Source organism: Protobothrops mucrosquamatus, unplaced genomic scaffold (genome assembly GCF_001527695.2).
Source record: "Protobothrops mucrosquamatus isolate PMUCROS unplaced genomic scaffold, P.Mucros_1.0 scaffold756, whole genome shotgun sequence".
NCBI lineage: Eukaryota > Metazoa > Chordata > Lepidosauria > Squamata > Viperidae > Protobothrops > Protobothrops mucrosquamatus.
Genome location: NW_015387026.1, coordinates 315,487 through 340,821, shown reverse-complemented (window position 1 = coordinate 340,821; position 25,335 = coordinate 315,487). Strand labels below are relative to the sequence as shown.

The following is a 25,335-nucleotide window of genomic DNA, read 5'->3' as shown; positions in this document are numbered from 1 at the left end:
GGTCCCCAACCCCCGGTCCATGGACCGGTACCGGGCTGCAGCATGCCAGCAACCGGTCCGCACAAACAAGCAAAGCCCCATCCGTGGGATGCAGGCAGCACACAAAACCACGCACACTCCCGTCTGCAAAAAAAACCTTTCTCCATGGAACCGGTCCCTGATGCCCAAAAGGTTGGGGACCTCTTGTCTAGTGGTTAAAGCACCATGCTAGAAAGTAAGAGATCGTGAGTTCAAGTGTCACCTTAGCCATGAAAACCAGCCAGCTGATTTTAGGCTATTCATTCTCCTTCAGCCTAGCCTGTCTCAAAGGACCATCTTACCAGCTCTTTGCTCCTCAAATGGATGCTAAAAAAAAACTCAAAAGCAACCAGCCTCTTCATTGAGCTTGGAATTAGCTTGAATTAAAGCTTTGAGCTTGAAAAACGAGCAAGGAATAAAAGACAACTCAGAAAACTGAGCCAAGTAACATTTTAAGAGGTTATTGTTGTTCTTAGGTTTTATTCAGATATCCCCTTGGTCTTCCACTCCCTGGGATTTCTCCCTCTGGAGCCAGTGTGCGGTTACACCAAAAATGTAGGATTGTATTTTCAGACGGGCCTAGGACAACTCACTGCGAGACAATTCAGGGCTGTATTAATCATTTCATCCGGTACTTTTATTATTGGTGACCACGTTTTCATCTAAATTATTGTAGCTCTTTTATTTATGGATTGATTTTCTTTATTATCATTGGCCATGGGTCCGTCGAAATTAATTTAACTTTTGCATCTGCTGAATTGTCGCGCAGCGGGTTTGTCCCACGGTTGCAGTGCGTTGTCCCATCCCGTTTTCAGACATAATGCCATAATAGCACTGGTAGTTTTCTAAGTAGCTTTTTCAATATACGACTTTCCTGTGTTTGCTCCAGACGGGCCTGAGTGCCCCGTAATCAGCCCCCTACAACAGGTTTACCACGAGCATTCCACTCTCAACCTCTCCTGCTCTGCCATCTCTAATCCACCTGCAAACTTTTATTGGTATCTTAACGGGCAGCTTCTGGAACATCAGAACAATTCTCACCTGGTCCAGCGTCTTACTCTGAAGAGCGCTGGAAACTATACTTGTAAAGTTACCAATGTTGAAAGTGGACTTTCGAATGACACCGTACTGGAGATCAACGTTCGGGGTGAGTAGCTTGGATGGCCAAGCTTACTCAAATCTTTTGAAAGATTTGCTGTGGGTGATTTCTCTGGGTGTCTTTTTGGTGTGATTCTGTCTTGGCTTCCTGTCATCTTGAAACATCCTTTTCAGAGCTCTGCATGGATTTGATTTTGAACGTTCGTGCATTTTTGTTTGAGTTTTCCTATCATGGTACTCCATTCTGGGACCTTACCATGACTACTTCAACAGATTGTTCCTCTTTTGTTTTGATTCCTTTCCTTCTTCAATAACTATGATCTTTGGTAGACTAGATTCCATCTGATTCCTCTAAGGGCTGAACGTCATTCCAGCAGAAATGAGATCCTTACATGTTGTCCCTTCAACTTTTCACCATCAAAGCTTCTCCTTTATGGTCCCTGCAGTTCAGAAACGGGCTTATTTTGAGCCAGTTCTGATAAGTCAGTCAAACTGAGTTGTTTGTCTTGTGTTTTCCAATACTGTGACCTTGTATTTTCTTCCCTCGCAGTGTGAGAACCCCAATAGTTAAAACAGTTGTGCAATTTTTGTTAGTCTTTCTTCTTTTTCGTGTACTCTCTCTTTATCCCTGTTTTGTTTACATCTTTGGCACTGAATGGTTCCAACCGGCCAGTTTCTGGCTAGGAATTCAAGGCCATCCACTGATATTCACCCTGATTCTATAAGTGTTTTGATATTCTTTTCTTCCATTTATTTATCTGCCTCAAAGTTGCCTCATTTTTTGAGGTTTATCTCCACCAGTTTTCTCCTTGGTGGTTGTTGAATGTCTCAGAAGTGGTTCACGAACCCTTTATTGTTTTCCAGTGAAGCAACAGATAATATTGTTCCTGAAAACATAAACCTTATACTTCCTTTTTTTTTTTAATTGCTAAATTTTCAGTTGAACCTAATGTTGGCCTCGGTTTTTCCCAACTTCCCATTTTAGCCATCGTCCTCTATGGAACATTTGAGGTATTTTTGATAAAATCTTGCAGTCCAGGGTAAGACAATTGACACATATCAAAGTTCTCCCATCTTTTTTGCTCTGTAAACATGGCTTCGTATCTCACGGCTACAACCACCTGGTTGACCAACGTATCCTAAACGCATAGAGCCACCGAGCTGACTGCACAACCCCTTCTGGATGGAAATTCAAGATTAGATCTTGAAGTCCTGAATCAATCAACCACGGAGAAGAGGCCCCAGTTACGTCAGACGTTTGACTCAAATAACAATGACTTCCCCCTTTTTTTCTCTCTCTCTCTCCCTCCCCCACAGAGGCCATCAATCATATCTCCATCAGTGACCCTGGCAAGATTGTGGAGAATAGCACAACCTATCTCAGCTGTACAGCCTCAGGCTTTAATGTTTCCTATGTTTGGCTTAAGGGGAACCAGAAGCTGGAGGCTGGAGGCCACATTACTTTAAGCAGCGATGGTCAAAACCTTAGCTTGAGTCGGACAAGTCGCCAGGACTCGGGCGTCTACACTTGCCGTGCGATTAACAGTTTTTCTAACAACTCCGCCAACTACACTCTGAATGTCTTCTGTAAGTCTGCTTTTGCCATGGAGGGATTGTAGAGATTCAGAGATTTGGGGAAGGAGCTTCCCAGCAAGCTTGTATAAGAGTCTAACTTCTAAAAGGGGGGATGGATGAGTGACGTTGAACAGATCCATTCCGAGTGCTTTGAGTGCCTTCACTTGCTTCGGTCAATATTCTCCCTCTTGCTACACATACACACTCTAGAGCAAGGGTGTCAAACTCAAGTTCATTGAGGGCCACATCAGCATTGTGCTTGCCCTCAGGGGGCCGGGTGGGTGTGGCCAGGGTAGGTGCGGCCTACTGGGTGGGCATGGATGGAGTGGGTGTGGCCAGCTCTACATTGTTTGCGTCAAGGGTCCCTGTGGGGGCCTAGGCAGGAGTGGGACAGATCTGGGGGTCTCTGGCAGAAGGGGGTTGGACCGGGGCAAGTGCCAAGGCATGGTCCACTGGAGGAGCCTCACTGCTCCTCTCAGGCCATGCGGGGGGGGGGGGTTGGTGGTGCGGGCTGCCCGGAGCCCTGGGCAGCAGAGGTTAAATGCCCAGCCTGGCCCTTGAGTACCCACGGCACCAAGCCCAGCCCCACTTCCTCAAGGCTGCTGCTCAAGGTTCTCCTGGTTCCTCGCTGTTTCTGGACGGCCTTGTGGAGCTAAGACTGAATGCGTTTCAGCATAAATGGCCACCACAAAATTGTACATTGGCTCCCGGCCAGCCTGGGCCGGGACCAAGGCAGTGGGGGCCGTTCCCTCACTGTTTCCAGGATGGCTTCGCGGGCCACATGAAACCACTTTGCGGGCTGCATCCGGCCCCCAGGCTTTGTGTTTGACATGTCTGCTCTAGAGAGTCCTCAACTTACAACTGTTGGTCCAGTGACTGTTCAAACTTACAACGGCACTGAAAAATGTGATTTTTCCCCCCACCCTTTTTCATAGTTACGACCTTTGCAGCATCCCCATGATCATGGGATCAAAACTCAGATGCTTGGCAACTGACTCATGTTTATGACCCTTTCTGTGTCCTACGGTCATCTGACTCCCCCTTTGCGAGCTTCTGACAAGCAAAGTCAATGGGGAAGCCAGATTCACTTAACCAGGTTACTAATTTATCAACTGCAGTGATTCACTTAGCATCTGAGGCAAGAAAGGTCGTAAAGTGGGGCAAAATTTGCTTAACAAATGTCTCACTTAACAACAGAGACTTTGGGCTCAGCTGTGGTCATAAGTCAAGGACTACCTGTGCTAAGGTGTACTGCGCAGCCTGTAGAACAGTACTTGGCTGTGGTCAAGGAAACAAAGTTGGATTGATCCGATCGTAACATTTGGTAGTTAAAACAAACCAGGATGAGCAGGATATTTAGTACAGAGTGGAAATAATAATTCCTGGTGAGCCTCTGTGGGGAGATGACAATTGTCAGGACATGTAACCAGGAACAGGAGCTGAGTTCAACGCCCTTCGAGTTTATTACATGCTACTTATACACAGGAATCTGATCTACTAATGTTCAAAGCAAATAACTTGTGGGAGCGTAAAGATTCCAAAGTAATGATGCATTTGACCCCACCTTCAAGTTTTGCCTGGTCCTCTCCTACAGCCATATAGAGAATAACATGTTCCATCAATTATTTCTCCACCGCACAGACACCGTCTCTGTTCAAAGGGGATTTTTTTTTGTTTCTTCCTTTAAGTAGACATGTCAATTGATGAAATTTGAGTCCTTGTTGTAAGCAAGCCACATTTTACAACATTGTGAGGAAGTCTGTACTCCTTTTGTAACTTCCTGAATACTACGACTCCTTGCTACATGAAACGGGTAGCTACCTTGCCAAAATATTATTTTAGGGGGGGGGAAACCCCTCATTTCTTCTTGTTTTACACCAGTCTCTTCTCCAAACCGCTGCTTACAAACCGCACCCAAAGAACCAGAAGAAGTAATTGTTTCTTTTGCATATTTAAAGGGCAGTTTCATTTTCCAGTTTCTTCAATGGCCCACCTGGGCTTATTATTCTCGAAACGCAGTTTAAGGCTTTGGTGGGGGGGGAGGTGTTGGCTTACAAGGCCATCTGTAACTTGAGAAAGTAACACCAGGCTGATGAAACTAGCATGACGTAAAATGGGGATTGGACCCCACACACACACACACCCTTCTAGCTAGCTAGCTGGCCTAGCTGTCCATGTTAGTTTCACTGTTTTGCTTCTCTCTCTGGCCAGGGTGTATCCCAAGGGGGGGTCCCTAGGCACCCTGAGAATGTTAAACTATGTAAATTAGTCGGCCCCAAAGATGAATGATAAAAAAGTCAAATTAGATTTCTTCTACCTTCTTTCCTTTTCTTGGTAAAAAGAATTTGGGCTCCTGAACTCTTAGTAGGCATGAAGCTGAGATAAATGGATAATGGGGCCTCCTCTAAGGCTGCCGGAAGATTGCAGATAGTCCTCGACTTACGACGATTTGTTTAGCAACCGTGCGAAGTTGCAAGAGCACTGGGGGAAAAAGCGATCGGTCCTCGCAGTTAGAATCGTCACAACATCCCCACAGTTGAGGGGTGCTTGGCCACTGGCATGTATGAACAATAGCCGTAGCATCCTGGGATCACAAATGTTTGCCATTTGCGACCACCCAAGCCAGCTTCTGAAAAATGAAGTCAATGGGGAAGCTGGTTTCGCTTAGTGACTGCACGATGCACTTAACAACTGCGGTTGATTTGCTTGACAACTATGGCGAAAAATGTGGCAAAATCGAATGTGACTCATTTAACCACCACAAATGGAAATACCGGTCCGAGTGGTGTTCGTAAGTTGAGGACTACTTGCCTTTAGGCTGCCGAACTAAATAGCTCCTGGATATGAAGGACAAACTCAATTTTGGAGGGCAGCTCCTCCCTATATAACGGGGATCTCCAACCTTGGTAACTTTAGGACTTGTGGACTTCAACTCCCAGAATTCCTCAGCCAGCCATGCTGGCTGAGGAATTCTGGGAGTTGAAGTCCACAAGTCCTAAAGTTGCCATGGTTGGAGAGCCCTGCTATATTATCACATGAATAACTCTGTGGCCCCACACCAAAGACACAGGCATGCGTCGTTCCAGCTCATAGTTTTTTGACCGAATGTGGCTTCTGAACACCCTCCTCCCCAAGTTCTCTGGCCTTCCTCAACCTGTAACTCTCCTATATTTGCTCCAGATGGGCCTGATGCCCCAGTCATCAGCCCCAGTGGGCAGTTTTATGCAGAAGGCTCCAATCTCACCCTCTCCTGTCAAGCTGACTCCAACCCACCTGCCAACTATACATGGTCCTTCAAGAACGCTACACATTCAGGGGGGATCTATCGGCTCTTTCGTTTGTCTTCCGCCAACAATGGGACCTATACATGTGAGGCCTCCAACAACGAAGCCAAACTCTCCCAGTCTAAAGCCCAGCCTGTCTGTGTCCTGGGTGAGTATATTCATGGTTGTATGGACTTCTGGTCTCCATAAATGAGTTCTGTTAAGTGGGGGTGATCTTTCCGAGGCTAGCAATTTATACACCTGTCTCATCTCCTATCTCCGTGGGACTTGTCTGGAATCATACAAACCCAGTGTCAAATCTGACTCGACTCCATACCGGTAGTAGCCTGTACCTTGCTTTCGCTTGAAACATTGATGGGAGGAGGGTGGTGATTTCCTAAAGGTGGAGGAGGCTATGGAATGCAAGCGAGCCGTCTGTTGCTGGAGAGATGTTATCTAACAAGGCCGAGTGAGGAAGAATGTTTTGATCAAAGCGGGCAGCTTTTCCCAAAGCAAAAGAACTAAACTCGATGGGTGAACACTGAACTCTGGGTGGCCCGGAGGGAAAAGGGAGTTACCTATGTGGATTTTCACGGGGAAAATCCCAGAACTGATGGATTTTTCAATAAAGCTACACTCTTGGTTAACCCAAAGAGCCGGGAATTTCTTTCGTTGAATGTGCCAAATGGGACGGTTGACACCCAGTCCCCGAACATCTCTTTTTCGCCTTCCGTTCTATTTATTGTACATGTTTGGGTATTCTTGTCTCCTTGACAGCTTCTTCTCCTTCACCTACGACTCTTTTGGGTATGTTGACAGGGGTTCTGTCCCCAAACGATCCCACGTGACTGGGCTGGATTTAAATCGTTTGCCTTGCAACGGAATCTTCAAAAGTCAAAAGTCCTGGAGAATTTTTTTTCATTTCCCCTCCCCCCCACAAAATCTCATTGTTTTAGCCAACTCCTCGTATGGTTTCTGTTCGTGACTGTTTTTCCTAAGATACCTTCTTGTGTCCTGTAACTGGATTTCAGTTTTGATGCAACTGTTTACTGTTTCCTTCCAAGGTTTGACAGTTTACCGCCTTTCGCTGTCGTTCTTAAGATGATAATTGTGGAATTTGTACGATGGACATTAGAAATTCACTTGTCTCCTGTCGCTTCAAACTTCTCCAGTATTGTTGCCTTTCTTCATTCTGAATTGTCTGTGTATACCGTGTTGTAATTTCTCTCTCTTTTTTGTGGGTCCTTTTGGTCATCCTTAAACCATGTTGAGGGTGTTTAAAAAACCATTCATGTGGTGGTGTCTTCTTCCTTTTCCCACACTGTTCATTTCTCTGATGGAGAAAATGTCTAATTTTGTCATTGCGATTGCCCAACATTATTTTATTGCAAACTCCCATAACATTAGAAAGACAGTCATTAGGACCGAGTCCTGCTAATCACTTCATCTTTAGAAAGTTTTATCTGTAATAAATAGAATAATTCTGAAGGTTGCGTCAGACGATTTTTTTTCTATTAGTCTTAGTTCTGAAAAGTACCGTATATACTCGAGTATAAGTCGACCCGAGTATAAGCCGAGGGACCGATTTTCCCACAGAGAACTGGGAAAAATTGGTGACCCGCGCATAAGCCGAGGGGGCATTTTGGCTGTTCCTCCCTGGCCGCCGCCCCACCCCCGCCGCNAAGCAAAAGAACTAAACTCGATGGGTGAACACTGAACTCTGGGTGGCCCGGAGGGAAAAGGGAGTTACCTATGTGGATTTTCACGGGGAAAATCCCAGAACTGATGGATTTTTCAATAAAGCTACACTCTTGGTTAACCCAAAGAGCCGGGAATTTCTTTCGTTGAATGTGCCAAATGGGACGGTTGACACCCAGTCCCTGAACATCTCTTTTTCGCCTTCTGTTCTATTTATTGTACATGTTTGGGTATTCTTGTCTCCTTGACAGCTTCTTCTCCTTCACCTACGACTCTTTTGGGTATGTTGACAGGGGTTCTGTCCCCAAACGATCCCACGTGACTGGGCTGGATTTAAATCATTTGCCTTGCAACGGAATCTTCAAAAGTCAAAAGTCCTGGAGAATTTTTTTTCATTTCCCCTCCCCCCCACGGAATCTCATTGTTTTAGCCAACTCCTCGTATGGTTTCTGTTCGTGACTGTTTTTCCTAAGATACCTTCTTGTGTCCTGTAACTGGATTTTAGTTTTGATGCAACCGTTTACTGTTTCCTTCCAAGGTTTGACAGTTTACCGCCTTTCGCTGTCGTTCTTAAGATGATAATTGTGGAATTTGTACGATGGACATTAGAAATTCACTTGTCTCCTGTCGCTTCAAACTTCTCCAGTATTGTTGCCTTTCTTCATTCTGAATTGTCAGTGTATACCGTGTTGTAATTTCTCTCTCTTTTGTGTGTGTCCTTTTGGTCATCCTTAAACCATATTGAGGGAGTTTAAAAGACCATTCATGTGGTGGTGTCTTCTTCCTTTTCCCACACTGTTCATTTCTCTGATGGAGAAAATGTCTAATTTTGTCATTGCGATTGCCCAACATTATTTTTTATTGCAAACTCCCATAACATTAGAAAGACAGTCATTAGGACCGAGTCCTGCTCATCACTTCATCTTTAGAAAGTTTTATCTGTAATAAATAGAACAATTCTGAAGGTTGCGTCAGACGATTTTTTTTCTATTAGTCTTAGTTCTGAAAAGTACTCAAAAGAATGAATAAAGGTAAGATGCTGTTCCAAAAAGACACGCATATGAATTTGTTTTTATCCATTTCAAAATTACTGTCGTAGGGTAATAACTTCACATTAATAGTCAACCTATTCTCCAAACACCTGGAGGCAGGACAAGAAACAATGGATGGAAACTAATCAAGGAGAGAAGCAACCAGGAACTAAGGAGAAATTTCCTGACAGTGAGAACAATTAGTAGAACAACTTCCGTCCAGAAGTTGTGGGTGCTCCATCACTGGAGGTTTTGAAGAAGAGATTGGACAACCATTTGTCTGAAATGATATAGAGTTTCCTGCCTGAGCAGGGGGTTGGACTAGAAGACCTCCAAGGTCCCTTCCAACTCTATTATTCTGTTAAATTCTGATTAGCTGGTAGATGTTCCACCCTATGAATTCCCATCCAGAAGGAACATTACCAGACATGGCTAGAAATATGGAATTGGACAAAAATAATAAAAGAGGCCTCCAGATCAGGCAGTTGGATCCTAGGTCTATGCGTCCCTGAAAAATTTCAGACAGTAGAAGTAGAGAAGGGCCTGACTAAAAACGTGCAAAGTGATTACAATTTTTTTTAACCAAGCAAAACCCCAAAATAAGATATGGAGTTGCTATTTCAAGAGAAGATATTGGAGCTCAAATGCTAGGCTGCTTTGGAACAGAGATGGAAGGTGATAGAGCTGTCGGAAAAATAGAGAGGAAACAATCAGTCAGTCCCACCTTTGATATTTGCATGAGGAAGCAATTTCGGCCACCAGATTCCTTTGTGAAACAACAGTTTAGCCGTCAACTGGGTCAGCTTATTTGGTTGCTTCATCTTCTATTTTGTCTCCTGCAAAGTTTGGATCCTGAAGAATTTTTTTACATGAGGCCGTAAGTTTCCTGCTGAAATTTTCTACCTGTACAGGTGTGAATTTCTTCAGGATAACCTGACAGAAAATGAGATAAATAAATAATGTAGTCCAATTTAAAAATATCAAATTGATAAAAGAAAATACTGGCTAAGGAACTAAGGAACTACCTGTATAGGTGTGAATTTCTTCAGGATAACCTGACAGAAAATGAGATAAATAAATAATGTAGTCCGATTTAAAAATATCAAATTGATAAAAGAAAACACTGGCTAAGGAACTAAGCTTTTGGAGTTGAATTTTTTTGTGTGTGGGATTCCAATCATTTAGGAAGTCTACTGGGCCGTTTACGCCAATCTATCTGGACTTCTTCTCTTACAAAAGCTTTAAAAGCGTAAGAGTTATGGATCTGTAATTCTTATACACATCTGAAAGAATTGTACAGCTAACCCTCGACTTACAACAAATTTATTTAGTGACCGTTCAAAGCTAAAACGGCCCTGAAAAAAATGACTTATGCCCATTTTTCACACGGCCATTGCAGCATCTCCAGGTCACATGATCAAAATTCCGACGCTTGGCCACCGACTCACATTTATGACGGTCGCCTTGTCCCGGGGGGGGCACGTGATCCCCTTTTGCGACCTTCTGTCAAGCAAAGTCAATGGGGAAGCCAGATTACCAACCTAACCACTGCAGTGATTCGCTTAACAACTGTGGCAGCGAAGGTCGTAAAATGGGGCGAAATGCACTTAACAAGCGTCTCACTCAGCAAGAGAAAAATTGGGCTCGGTTGTGGTCATAAGTCAAGGATTATCTGTCTAAAATTTAGAGGAATTGGAGAGACGTGGATCAGGACGAAAACGTGGGTGGGAAGCAGAGGTTGGCGGAGAATTCAGATTGCCCCAAAGGGAGAGAGTTAAAAGCTGATATTCTGCAGAGCCCTGATAATAAAACAATTTGTACAAGCACCTCCAGCAGCCTAAAAGAACGGCCCTTGTGGCTAGTTGCCAAGGTAATGGACCACAGGATCTAAGTGGTCCAAGAAACATATTTTTTACCTGCTGTCCACCGCCAGATTCTGGTTCCCACCAGCCTTTGGGAGGTTTTCACCAGACCGATCTATGTGTGATGCTTTCTATTGTCCCTGCTGATCTTCTAACGTGCCTTCTAGGACTTTGTGAGGTGGCTTCTTGGCAAGAGAAGCTAAACAGCAAATTAGGCCAAAAGGGAAGAAGCTAATGAAAGCGGTGATCTGCAAAAGTTAATTTCTCCAGGGGTTTGGGTGCTCTCTTTCTTTCCTGGAATTTATAAACGGTTTCTTTGCTTTGAGGTTGATCTGCTCCAGTCGTTCATCAGTGCCTCACACTATCCCAGTGTCCTAAAATGAAAAAAAGACATAACACACCAGCAAAATAAGGCATCCTAAATAATATTGTAGCCAACGCTGCAATTTATTATTATTATTTTGCTTTCTTGGGTGGTTTTTTTTTTTCCCCCTTCTTCATTGGACTCCTGAAATTTAATTACTGAAATATGGCATAGCGCGATGGTTTCTGCAGCCACCTGGGAGCATCCTGGCTAATGCAGACATGTCTGGATGGAAGCCACTGTGTTTAATTGCCCTCCTTTTTAAAAATTTTCGACTGATATTATGCCCTTTTACATTGGCAGCAGTCCACGTTGGCAATACACTGTACTGATCGTAGGAACCAGCTCATGGAAAATACTCTGATGCCAAAATTGTTATTTTAAAAAAATGAGGCACTAAAAGTATAGCTGCTGTTTGAAGAAAAAAAAAATACCTGGATGTGTTTTCCGTGCAGGGAAATTCTGTAAAAAGAGGATTCCCTCCCTCCCCTTGTAAATAGTACCCGTGGCCTGTTATGTATTGCTTTTCTTTCTCTCATTCTTTCTTTCTTTTACGATTGTTTTGAATCTGTTCAGCTCTTCGAGAAAACAAGAGCCACGTAATTATTATTTATGTCTTCCATTGTCTCCTCCCAGTTGCAAAATAGTCTCTGGATCGTTTTTTTTTCTAAACAAATGAAACATCCAGCAAAAGTTAGATAGCAGGACATGGGCAAAGAGAATAAACTAGATTTTTTTTAAAAAAAAAAAAAGCTTTCTTTTAGATTTTTAAAATTCTCAATAAAATGTGCAGCCTGAACTCTTAAGACTGAAAAGGGGCAAAAGGCCAGTAGCAGAGAGCTCATTTAACAACCGCTTAGCTTAGCAACAGAAATTCTGGTCCCAATTGTTGGACGTAAATCGAGGACTGTGTGCAAAGCCCAGTGGAGTGGTTGGGTCTGCCAAATCAATAGATGGGAGGTTGTGTTGTTGCATGGCCAGCTTCACTGGGCATTCACAATGATGCATTTTAAGCTGCAGCTCACTATTTTCTGAAGAAGACTAGCGAGAAATACAGATAGTCCTCGGCTTACAACCGTTCATTTAGTGACCGTTCAAAGTCACAACGGCCCTGAAAAAAGCAACTTATGGCCGTTTTGCACACTTATGATCGTTACGGGATCCCCACGGTCACAAGATCAAAATTCAGACGCATGGCGAATGACTCGTATTTATGACCGTCCCAGGATCCTTGGGATCGAGTGATCCCCTTTTTGTAACCTTCTGGCGAACCAATTTAAAGGGGAAGGCAGATTCCCTTAACAAGTGCGGCAAATTCGCTTTCGTTCAGCACGGCGAGAAAGGTTGTCAGATGGGGCAAGGCTCACTTCACAAGTGTCTCACTTAGCAACCGAAATTTTGGGCTCAGCTGTCGTAAGTCGAGGACTACCTGAAAAGCTGAGAGGTAAACTGGTTTTTTTTTAAATGTAGCCTTTCGGATTGACGGGGAGGGGGGAGGTGTCTTGCAACTGCCAGCAGCAGCCATTTTGTGACAGCTCTTCCAGTAGCTGTCCAAATCCCAAAGGGGGTTGCCTAACACACACACACACACACACACAACACACACACACACACACACGTTTTTGACCTGCTGCCACCCTCTGGATGCCTGTGGCCAATGAAGCAGGTTCAGAGAACGAGAGGTTCTGCAAGGCTGGGGGCCAGCGGGACCCCCAAGAATGGCGCTCCTCCGTGTCCTGTTTCACGTTAAAATAATTTTTTTTTAAAAAAATGTCCAGCATCCTTCCTCAATCCTTGGCTCTCCTCGCCCTTATCAAGAAAAGGAACCAGGCTCCTTGTAACTACTATAAGAGAATGCCCATCCCGTTCGGTTGAAGTGAAGGAAAGAAACCATTATAATCCCGTTTTCTGAAAGCTCGTGCTTAATGATTCCACTTCATTGTCAGTTTCAAAGCGGGCAGCAGGAATTATCCTCAACCCAACCCAACCCAACCCAACCTGGCGTACGGCTTGCTCGTTCTGTAGAAGCGGACCCAAATCTAGGATTCTTGTAGGAACGTCTTAGCAGAACGTTGTTGGTGCTCACCATCTCCCCGACGTGGTCCGTCAGCCATGTTGACTTGGAGGGGGGGTAAAGTAACCCACCCATCTTTTGTGGCCCCTGAGTCTTTTGTAAGCTTCTCCAAAGAGAGCTCTCAAAACGTCCCAACTCTTGACGATCCTAGATGGTGACCTTGCCGGATAGCCAAGTATCGGAAGGCGTAAGTACCCCCCCTAGAATCCTAGATGACCCTTGTTGTGTTTTGTGTGCAGAAAACCTCTCAAAGCCAATCCTGTCGCCTTCGCAATCTCTTGTGGCTGAGAATGAACGTATCACGCTGAACTGTACAACCTCCAGCAGCTCCACAGTCAACGTCACCTGGTCCAAGGACAGTAAACCTTTACGGAGCAATGTAGAATTTGACCATGAAAACCGAACCCTCACACTGGTTAAATTCCAACAATCAGATGCAGGGAGCTATACTTGTACGGCCCGGAATCTTTTCAGCACCGTCCAAAGCAACCCCAGTATACTTACACTGGCATGTAAGTAATCTCCCCTTTGACGGGGCCTTTCTTCCTGCTTTGTGGTGGACATATGGCCACCAGAGTTTTCTTACCCATCTCCAAAATGAAAAATATTGGGATCCTTAGTTGTAGAAGGAGAGGAGCCCTCTTCCTCCAAATCCTCTTGGAAGACAACGGAAGAAGACCTTGCAAGGAGAGAAGGACCTCTGCAGAGACTTGAGGCAACCTTCTGGGGTCCTGAGATGGAGCCCCACCACCAAAGCTCATGCTTGGAACCGAACCCTGGCTCGTGATAAGCCCCTTTTCTGACCCCAGGGGGGCCCTAATAATCTGACTGATTTGTGGGGTGGGGGTACGTTCCCCCTGCTTACCAGCTGGGCCTCCTTCTCTTCCACCCACCCTTTGCCCTGATTCTACCTCCTTTCCTTTCTAGACGGGCCCACGTCTGCTCAGCTGAACCAGTCAGGAACCATAGAGCAGCGCCTGGGTTCCGAATTGGTTCTTCTCTGTTCTGCGGAATCTGTGCCTCCGGCGACGTTTGAGTGGTTCTTCAATAACACGGTCAAGAATGGGACGGAGGACACTCTCAATGTCCACTTGAAGGACTGGGAAGATGAAGGCAATTACACCTGCCAGGCTAGGAACCCCTTCACCAGCCATACTACTTCGACCTCTGTCTATGTGAAATTGACAGGTGAGAAGTCCCAATTTCTTGGAATTGACCACCCGTCCATGGTCCTTTCTGGTTCCTCCCCATTTGTGACTCATCCGAGTTTCCTCTTGGGTCAGATGATTTGGGGCTGGAGGCTATCCCGAAAAGGATAGTATAACAAGCCTGATGCCAAGGGGAGGTGTGGATCCTGGTTTTTATTCCGTATCGTTCCAGATTACACTAGAGTGAACTGAGCACAGTACAAACATCTGCAAGAACCGATCCTTTGGTGTGGAGTGCAGGGCGCAGCAAAGAAAATCCGTTAATAAAATGTGTTTATAGTCTGAAGATGGGAGCCACACGTTTCTGTATGGTCTACGTCAGGGGTAGTCAACCTTGGCTCTTTTATGACTCGTGGACTTCAACTCCCAGAATTCCTGAGCCAGCCATGCTGAGGGGAAAGGGAGAGGTTTCCATGCTGAGCCATGTTGGCCCAGGAATTCTGGGAATTGAAGTCCACGAGTCATGAAAGAGCCAAGGTTGACTACCCCTGGTCTACGTTAATATTTTTCAACCTGGGCCACTTTAAGCTTTGGGGACTTCCAACTCCCAGAATTCTCCAGCCAGCCATGATGGCTGGAGAATTCTGGGAGTTAAAGTGTGCACAGCTTAAAGGTTGAGAAACACTGGTCTAGATTTAAGAGCAGGTTTTAGGATGGAATTAATTTTATATTGGTATGACATGCTTTTTATATTTTGCTTTATTTGTTCCTCAATCTTTCCCCTCCTTTAAGCTCAGCATGTTTGAATTGCTGCAATGTATTGTAAGAGGAGAGTCAGGAGAGTCTCTGGTGCTAAAAAAAAATAAATCTGGAAGAATTGGGTGGGGCCTTTTCCATCTAACAATTTTCAATCCAGTAAAAAGGCAGGAAGACTTTAAAAAATGATATAGTTTTTTTTAAATATATATATATATATATTAATTGGAAATGGTGCTAGCAAGCCCCTCCTGTAATGTATGTGGTTTCTTTATTGCGGTTCTATTTTTTTAATTGATTTATTATTGATGCATTATTTTTTTATTGCGGTTCTATTGATGCATTATTTTTGTTCCTTACACTTCACTTCATGGCACTGCATTCACGCTTTGCCCTTCAGACTTTCCCAGTGGACAAGAAACCGCATTTGGGGGATAAGCAGAGAGCACAAATATTCAGCGCCCTGATAGGAAAAATTGTCGGAAATTCCAGATGCAGCAATGGAACAAAACAGTGGGAGAGCTAAGCATTTTTCATTTCTCTTTGCCAACCTCGGCAGGCTAGTTAAAGTAAAGAAGAACAGATAAGAAAAGCTAAGTAAATAACAGGTAGTTTTTGACTCACAAGGCTGCTGTGTCATCCCACACACCTTGCAACATAGAAAAAAACTAACCTTCTAATTCTCTGCGGGGCGTTGGGAGTATCAATCGAAGCCTTTATCTTTGCCGCTGAATAAAATATTTGAGCCACTTTCTCCCAAAATAGGTTTTTGTGCCATGGATTACTAATGTTTTGGACTGGAGTGTACATAGGTGGTTTGTGGTGTGTTTGTCACGGAGAATGTTGGTTGAGAAGGTATTAGAAAAGTGCCTTTTGTGTATAATACCTCCTATATTGCATACGTATTTGGTGAGTTGGTCAACCTTGCCGTGCCTTTGAGAATTGGGCTATCAGGAACCACAGTGGTGGTAGTGGTAGAGGGGATAGAATCATAGAATCCTAGGGCTTGAAAGGATCTTGGAGGTCTTCTAGTCCAGGGCTTTCCAACCAGTGGTAAGGGTACCACTTGTGGTACATTGGCACCTGGCAGGTGGTACGCGACTGTCCTAGAAAAGTGGTAGCGGGGGAGGAGAATGAGCTGAACCGGTGGCAGCACCGCACAAGCCTGAGCGAGAGATGGCTGGAGCTGCAGGGCTGTCAGGGCTCAGCGGAAGCGCCAGGATCAGCACCAGGCTCCAGCTGGAGCTCGGCACTGATCCTGGTGCTTCTGCTGAGCCCAGAAGAAGCGCCGATCAGCTGGAATGTTGCAGCATCTCCAGGGTCTTGTGATTTACATTCAGATGCTTGGCAACTGATTCATATTTATGACGGTCACAGTGTCCCAGGGTCAGCATAGGTGGCACCTTGCTCAATAGTAGTAACTGTGAGAGGGACCTTGGAGTCCTTGTGGACAATCACCTAAATAGGAGCCAGCAGTGTGCTGCAGCTGCCAAAAAGGCCAATACGGGGCTAGGCTGCATTAACAGAGGGATAGAATCAAGATCACGTGAAGTGTTAATACCACTTTACAAGGGCTTGGTAAGGCCACACTTGGAATACTGCATCCAGTTTTGGTCACCGTGATGTAAAAAAGATGTTGAGACTCTAGAAAGAGTACAGAGAAGAGCAACAAAGATGATCAGGGGACTGGAGGCTAAAGCATATAAGGAACGGTTGCAGGAATTGGGTATGTCTAGTTTAACGAAGAGAAGGACGAGGGGGGACAGGATAGCAGTGTTCCAATATCTCAGGGGCTGCCCCAAAGAAGAGGGAGTCAAGCTATTCTCCAAAGCGCCTGAAGGCAGGACAAGAAGCAACGGGTGGAAACTAATCAAGGAGAGAAGCAACCTAGAACTAAGGAGAAACTTCCTGACAGTGAGAACAATTAACCAGTGGAACAACCTGCCTCTAGAAGGGGTAAATGCTCCAACACTGGAAGTTTTTAAAAAGAAACAGGACAACCATTTGTCCGAAATGGTATAGGGTTTCCTGCCTGAGCAGGGGGTTGGACTAGATGACCTTCAAGGTCCCTTCCAACTTTATTTTACTACTATTATTACTTGGTAGGCAATTTTGGGCCATTTCCTCTCTTAGCCAAACCTCCTTCACAAGACTGTGGTTGTGGGGATAATGTTAAAAGAGACTAGACAACCCACAACCTGCTGTTTATCCTTTCAGAGACATTTCTTCGCCAGGTTCCTCAAAATCTTCAACTGCGACAGAACTTTTGATGGGCATCCTTCACTGGAAAAGTTGTGATACGTTCAAAGATGTATTTGCCTGGAAAAGAGCTCACGTTGAATTGTATAGCACAGACACGCATCCGCCCAGGAAAGGTTTTATGACGTTATTACGGGTCAGGCGTGAAAGACCAGATCCATATTGGAAGGCCCAATTAAACTGAAGTTTTGCTAAAGAAGCTTATACACAGGAATATTCTTAATATTAGGTAGGGGGGAAAGGAATTCAAGAGAGATTGAATTAGTCCATCTGTTGCTGCGTAGAGATGTCTAAGCTGATTCCTCGCTTGACTCCAGCCCTTGATTCTGCCACTCCTTCTACATTTAGTCATAAATTGTTTGGCGATCATTTTACATTATGAAATATAAGTTTTAATACCATGGGAATCATGGGTTCCAGATTTGGGATGCATTCTGTAAGTTAGTTTATTGAAGGTAGCTTGGTTCAAAATGTTTTGTCCTGTGATGCACCATTTTGCCCAGTTAAAGGTTACAGGAAAGAGAGTTTTAGTAGTATATGGATATACTACTATACTAGTATAGTATAGTAAATACTATACTACTAGTAGTATATGGATATACAAATGCTTTTTCACTTGCACCATGGAAATCTTTATTGTGTTGTTTTAGCACTACCAATTGATAAGAACTTGAGAATCTAGCATGACAGTAAACTTTTATATAAGGTAGTTATGGAATTCCTTCTCCTCCTTCTCCTTACCAAAATGTTCATTGGGATTGTTTTGAGCGAGTATGGCAAAAACTATCATTCTCACATTATCTCCTGCAGTGTCACAACTTGTGTGCCAGTGTTCAGAAGCTAATTCAGGTGTGGAAAGTGGAGGTGACAAGCTGTTTTGGGTACATGGGGTTGTATCAGCATCCAAAGCTTTTGGTATTATCCTTTCTTATCCTTTTGATAGGATCCTCTCCCAATCTTGGTCAGAATTCCAGTGCCAGCATGGCCACTGATAGGAATTCTGGCCGTTGAAGTCCATACTCCTAAAAATGGCCAGCTTGGGAAACACTGTAGAGTACTAGAGAAATGTCTGTTCTTCAGATGGCTCTTCAAGATGTCAGCTCCACTGAGATTTTGCTGACAGTGAGAACAACTAACCAGTGGAACGACTTGCCTCCAGAAGTTGTAGGTGCTCCATCACTGGAGGTTTTTAAGAAGAGATTGGACAACCATTCATCTGAAATGGTCTAGGGTCTCCTGCTTGAGCAGGGGGTTAGATTTGAGGGCCTCCAAGGTCCCTTCCAACTCTGTCATTGTGCTAAACTCCCAGTTCCACATTCAGAAGATACCAGGCATAGAGTAGGACTTCCACTGAAATCTACCTGCCCTTCCCCCATTGATTTATTCAACAAAATCAAGAGGTCCATGGCTATGTGCTATCCAACCTTCACATGTCTTCTCTGACAGGAGAGAGTTCGATACAGTCCCGTATGTCTCCTGGAGCCATTGCTGGGGCGACGATTGGTTCTGTGGCCGGAGTGTTGCTTTGTGTGGTCGTTGTGTACTTCCTGTGTACCAAGGTTTCCTGTTGGTAAGTCTCCCACCGAATCGGCGTTCCCAGTTGGGTGCCTCATTTTCTTGACTTTCTCTAGGTCCTTCCTGCTCTGGGTACCTGGTTTCCTTTGACTTTGCACTTGCACTTTAAGGGGCTGTTGGCACCGTTCTCCCCAACGGTTGTGTTCTTTCCTCTCTCTTCACCTTGGATCAGAATCTATCCTGGTACAATCTTTTGGCAGCTCTTAAGGGGCCAATTGGCAGGCACACCAGCTCTAACCAGGCTTACTAGATTCAAAATGGGATCCACTAAGGAACAGAGCAGGTATCCACATCCCAGTATCCCTGTAGATGTGGGATTAGATTCAGTGCCCATTGCTGAATCTAATAATTCTGATAGACTGGAGCACAATGGGCAGAAGAGCAAATTAACCTCAGCTGGACACATCAATCTTTCAATTTCCGAGGCCTTCCAGGTACGTGAGCTATAATCCCCATGGATGAGCCAACAGGTGTGCTGGCTGGGGATACTGGGAGTTATAGTCCCAGTTCATCTTTGGGAAAGACTGAAGTTAATGTCTTAACTATTAGAAGACGTTAAGACATTGGATTTGGGGGGGAGGGCAGTTTGCATCGTAGTTTATCAATCATTTTGATTATATTATTTGTAATTATAATATTTGAAAGATCCTAACTGGGGAGGAAAGGGTTGAAGGTCAAATTAAAAAGGGTCGAAGGTCGTTTAGTGACCGTTCAAAGTTACACCGGCACTGAAAAAAGTGACTTATGACCATTTTTCACACTTATGGCCGTTGCAGCATCCCTGTGATCACGTGATCAAAATTCAGACACTTGGCAACTGAAATCATACTTATGACGGTTGCAGTGTCCCAGGGTCACCTGATCCAGGGTTGAATTTCTAAGAATGGGGGAGTTAGTAGTGCAAGACCCCAAAGAATTCGCTGGCTGTTGTCGGGAAACGGATCCCTTCTTCATTTGGAGGTCACACGTGTCTGCTATTTATTTAGGAAAACGGAACAGCACACGTCCAATGGAAACATACCCTCAGCACCCGGCCACAGTAAGTATCAGCCCTTGGGCTGGGCCGGACCTGTGTGATGCATGCCTGTATTTGTGATACGGTCTCCCTCACTACTAACACACTGCCTCGCGGTTTAGGGGAGCCTCTCGAAAGCTGGAGAAAAGGTGGAGGAGATTTTCTGCACTCTTTAGAGCATTGTTACTCAACCTTAGCCATTTTAAGGTGTGTGGACTTCAACTCCCAGAATTCCCCAGCCACCCAGGCTGGCTGGGGAATTCTGGGCGTTGACGTCCACACACCTTAAAATGGCTAAGGTTGAGAAACAATGCTCTAGACCCAGAGAATATCCGTCCGCAGCTGAAATGCATTCTGGGAAATCCTTGCATGACTGGGTCATTCTGGGAGTTGGAGTCCATGCCTCTTAAAACGTCAGTGGTTGAGAAACACTGCTTGTAGAGTCAGAGCGTAGGAGAGCAGGTGTCTCCATCCACAGACCAAATGCATCCTGGGAAATTCCTGCATGCTCTTGGGAGGACCTTTTCCTAGCTGCTCTGCCTCCTGTTTCTAACGGCCCCCTTGGAGAATCTTCCCTGACCTTGTTCTTGGTTCCTGGGGGGAAAAAAGGAAGCTCCTGCTTTTGTTGGGATTCATCTCTCTTCTTCTCCCATTGTTCTGTGATTCTCCATCTTCTCTCACACACACCCCTCCCAAAGCCTGAATCATCTGGGATTTCTGCTGTTATACTACATGACAGTTTTAATGGGGGGGGGGAACTCCACAGCTCACCAGAGGTGGTGAGATTGGGCAGGAGGGTCATTTGGAGAAGTGGTCCTTCATGTCTGTGGAGCTTCTGCTACATGGGTACAAGCATGAAGAACGCATGTGGGGGAAGCTGTTGACCTCCCAGTACTTTGTCCACCCCCGCATTGGCTTGAATGCTCTGGAGCTTGACTCAGGTAGGAAGGGAAGGTAGGTGGGTTGAACAATGGGAGACGCGAGAAAGTTCCATCCTAGAAGTCTCCAGTCCCTTTTATCAAGCCAACGATGGTCTTCCATGGATCTGGACATTCCCCAAGTTCTTTTAAGAGTTTCATACGGAAGTAACATTCAACATAAGCCTAGCTAAATGTCTATGGAGATTCTCAGTCCTCCAGGTCGTGGTTGTCCCATAGGTGTTTTTCCAAGAGGCAACTGGACTTTCTTGGAAGACTTGGAAGAATTCCCCACCATCCAGTCAGAGCTGGAGAGGCTTCTTGGATGAGAAGCGAAAGGTCTTCAAAGAAAAACAAGGAAGTCCAATTGTCTCTTACAATAGCACCTTTGGGACAATTCAACACAAGCGAATCTCTCCGTAGCTCAGGGTTGAAATATGGACTTATGGACTGCTTGATGCTCTCTGAGCTTGGTGGTCTTCTTGTTTCATGACCCAACTCCACACACAAACCACCAAGCTTAGAGAGCACCAAGAACTCCACCAGAAGAGACTTGAGCCATCTTGGTTCTTCCTTCCCTGGCCTTTAGTTGGACATAAAAAAATCTAGAAAAATAACGAATTGAGTTGGAGATAACCTTGGCATGGAGAGAAGAAACGTGCCGTTTTCTCCATGCCGTGCCACGCCTCTTAAATCAGGAGGGACTTCCCTGCCAGCGTGTGTGTTTTCAGACATTTGTTTGCAAGTTACCTGGAAAGGGGGGAGGCTTTCCATGTTTGTGTGTGATTCTTAGGGGCACGGATGCAGTTTTGATTGTTCCAGTTCCCTGATTTTTTTTCTCTCTCTCTGTGTCCTGTCTATCTCTGTCATTTCAGACCAGGCCACTGAAATCAAGTCCAAACCGGTAAGAATGGAATATTTATAATTTCTAACATGTCCAGATTCCGAGGTGGAAAGAAAGTCAAGTTAGGAAAATGGAAAATTGGGGCCAGATTTTAGAATCCGTGTTCAATGTTGGGAGAGACGAACGGCCTGCTTAAGGATGGACCCACTATATTTCATTAATTCCACCTTTCCTTCGTGGCAGTTTGTTCTACAGATTTGGGCAAGCCGTCGTATAGGTAGTCCCCGACTTATAACCGTTTGCTTAACGATGGTTCGAAGTTACGACGGCCTTGGAAAAAGTTGCTTACGACCTGTACTCACACTTACGACCGTTATGTATCACCCTTGTGGTCATGTGATCCCAATTCAGTAATCTTGGCAACCAGCTTGCATTTACGACCCGTGGCCGTGTCCTGTATTCACATGATCATATCCATTGGGGAAACTGGATTCATTTAACAACCACACGGTTTGCTTAACTGCTTAACGACCATCGTAAAAATTATCATAAAATCCGGCCTGATTCAACTTATGACGGCAATTACTTAAGACTGAAAGTCTAGTCCCGGTTATGGTCATTAAGTCAAGGACTACCTGTACGTATCTCCAGATTATTTGAAAACTAAAAAAATAAAAACAAAACCCAAATAAGAACTTGCTGTATCCTGTAGACCAAGTTGCTGCTAAGGTGCACCATACTTTTGTCATTATTATTATTTAATCATTAATACCAATTATGCCCTGACCTTAATGGATTCTAAAGACTCGGGGACTTGAGCGGCTATCCCCAAGGTAAGTAAAGTATAGTCCCAGTTCAGACAATCAGAATCCCCCTTGGGTAAGTTTGGGTAAGTTAATAATTTCTATAATAGAGTCCGTTACTTGCCACTGAGATCCAGGAAGAGTATGAAGAAAACCAGATTCAGTTGTGAAATAAAATCCTTGCCGATAATGAGAGAATTTCCAAAACTGTTGAAAAAGAAAGAAAAAAAAAACAGATTAGGTAACTATACAGATACTTCTAGAGTCATTTTTCTCGGCCTCTTCAAATGCAGGAAGAGTTGCCACCTTCTCTTCACGGATGTGCTCCGGTGCCTTTAACTGGGCACAACTACTGGGAGTGATCATGCATGCCTAAAAGTTAAACTAGCAGAGTCCATAATCCCTCTAGAGCGGGAGTCCCCAAGCTTGGGCAACTTTAAGACTTGTGGACTTCAACTCCCAGAATTCCCCAGCCAGCCATGCTGGCTGGGGAATTCTGGGAGTTGAAGTCCACAGGTCTTAAAGTTGCCAAGGTTGGGGACCCCCGCTCTAGAGGAAACGGGCAAGATGCAAAAAAATAATTAAAATAGAAAAGCTTTGAATAATAGCTTGGCAAATTAAATTATTTCTTTTGCATATTTCACAATGGACTTCCCGTGCTTTCCGAATAATTCACAGGCGTGCTGTGAAACGCTGAACTAATTAATGTTGGCATGCCTTGGTTTGGTATCTGTCTCCAAAGACGTGTGTTTTTGTGTCATTGCTGCTATTCCTGTTTCCCCGTTTCTTCCTTCGTGAAGAGCTGACGAAGCAGGGAAGGGGCTAATTCCGCACAGATTTCCACCCCAAGGCCCCTATCGTTCTGTGTTCTGTGTTCTAATCTCTCCGTCTCTTCCCCTTCCTCTTTTGCAGGGTGAAGAAGACGTACAATATTCAACACTAGCTTTCAACCCCAAAAACACTTCTCAACCNGTGAATTTTAAATAGGGAATAATTTTTAAAAATTTTCAAAGATTTTAAATATGACACAGCTATTAATATATTTGCTTTTTAATTGGTTTTATAGGGGAAATGTTTTTTTTGTGTTGTTTTTTAACATGCTGTGAGCCGCCCTGAGTCCCTCTGGGGAGAAGGGCGGCATAGAAGTTTAAATATAAATAAATAAATAAATGGATTCTAAAGACTCGGGGACTTGAGCGGCTATCCCCAAGGTAAGTAAAGTATAGTCCCAGTTCAGACAATCAGAATCCCCCTTGGGTAAGTTTGGGTAAGTTAATAATTTCTATAATAGAGTCCGTTACTTGCCACTGAGATCCAGGAAGAGTATGAAGAAAACCAGATTCAGTTGTGAAATAAAATCCTTGCCGATAATGAGAGAATTTCCAAAACTGTTGAAAAAGAAAGAAAAAAAAACAGATTAGGTAACTATACAGATACTTCTAGAGTCATTTTTCTCGGCCTCTTCAAATGCAGGAAGAGTTGCCACCTTCTCTTCACGGATGTGCTCCGGTGCCTTTAACTGGGCACAACTACTGGGAGTGATCATGCATGCCTAAGAGTTAAACTAGCAGAGTCCATAATCCCTCTAGAGCGGGAGTCCCCAACCTTGGGCAACTTGAAGACTTGTGGACTTCAACTCCCAGAATTCCCCAGCCAGCCATGCTGGCTGGGGAATTCTGGGAGTTGAAGTCCACAGGTCTTAAAGTTGCCAAGGTTGGGGACCCCCACTCTAGAGGAAACGGGCAAGATGCAAAAAATAATTAAAATAGAAAAGCTTTGAATAATAGCTTGGCAAATTAAATTATTTCTTTTGCATATTTCACAATGGACTTCCCGTGCTTTCCGAATAATTCACAGGCGTGCTGTGAAATGCTGAACTAATGTTGGCATGCCTTGGTTTGGTATCTGTCTCCAAAGACGTGTGTTTTTGTGTCATTGCTGCTATTTCTGTTTCCCCGTTTCTTCCTTCGTGAAGAGCTGACGAAGCAGGGAAGGGGCTAATTCCGCACAGATTTCCACCCCAAGGCCCCTATCGTTCTGTGTTCTGTGTTCTAATCTCTCCGTCTCTTCCCCTTCCTCTTTTGCAGGGTGAAGAAGACGTACAATATTCAACACTAGCTTTCAACCCCAAAAACACTTCTCAACCACTCTCCAAATCCCCCCAGCCTTTGGACAGCGGTATCATTTATTCTGAAATCAAGAAAAAATGATTGTGGATTCATCCTTGTTTGTTGGGGGGACGGCGGTGTTATTTAACCCCCTTCTGCTTCCTTCCTCTCTCGGCTGGATTTTGATGGCGAGCTTTTCTGGGGGAAGAAGGAAGATAAATTGATTTTCTCCAAAAAGGAGGGGTAAGAAATCCCTTCCAACGTGATCAATTACTGTCCAGATGCCGTTCCGGCCTCTCAAGTTGGATGCAAAACCGCAACGACAGTGGAGTTTCTCTTCAGGATGTAATAACAGGGTTGGCAGCCTCGTGGGAGACCCAGCGTACGTTTTATCATGTTGAGACTTCTGCTTGTGGAAACGGGGTGGCTGCTCCATCCACCAAACGGGGCAGGAAGCAAAAACAAGAGCTTGTATTTTCATTCCCTGCCTTCCCTCCCATTCTCGTCCTCGCTGTGATTCCGGAGTGTGCCAAACGGTCCTTCTTTTGTTTTTGCAATTTGAGATTGGTGTTGTCAGCCAGCTGTGGCTCCCTTACCCTCGTGGGCTTTTCGTGCCACGTGAAAAATAATAATAATAATAAGAATAAAAAGGTCTCGTTTCTCAGAAAAGCACGTGACGTGCTGTTGGTCCACGCTGTTTTTCAGAAGCCAGAGGAGCTGATTTTTTTCCAGCCAGATTCCGGCAGCTTCTAGATCAGGGGTAGGCAACCTTGGCTCTTTTAGGACTCGTGGACTTCAACTCCCAGAATACCTGAGCCAGCATGGCTCAGCTTGGAAACCTCTCCTTTTCCCCTCAGCATGGCTGGCTCAGGAATTCTGGGAGTTGAAGTCCACGAGTCATAAAAGAACCAAGGTTGACTATCCCTG

At 44.7% G+C, this 25,335-nt stretch overlaps 1 protein-coding gene across 1 annotated transcript; it reads left to right on the top strand.

Annotated features, from left to right (window-relative positions):
• The first annotated feature begins 204 nt into the window (after positions 1-204).
• Positions 205-24,510, top strand: CEACAM5 (carcinoembryonic antigen related cell adhesion molecule 5). The gene is made up of 12 exons (XM_029284600.1): positions 205-214; positions 908-1,165; positions 2,102-2,127; positions 2,544-2,703; positions 5,872-6,123; positions 13,223-13,495; positions 13,911-14,171; positions 18,593-18,716; positions 19,708-19,760; positions 21,529-21,557; positions 23,213-23,272; positions 24,388-24,510. Exons 1-12 carry the CDS (start codon positions 205-207, stop codon positions 24,508-24,510), a joined length of 1,629 nt encoding a protein of 542 aa, XP_029140433.1.
• Positions 24,511-25,335: the final 825 nt, after the last annotated feature.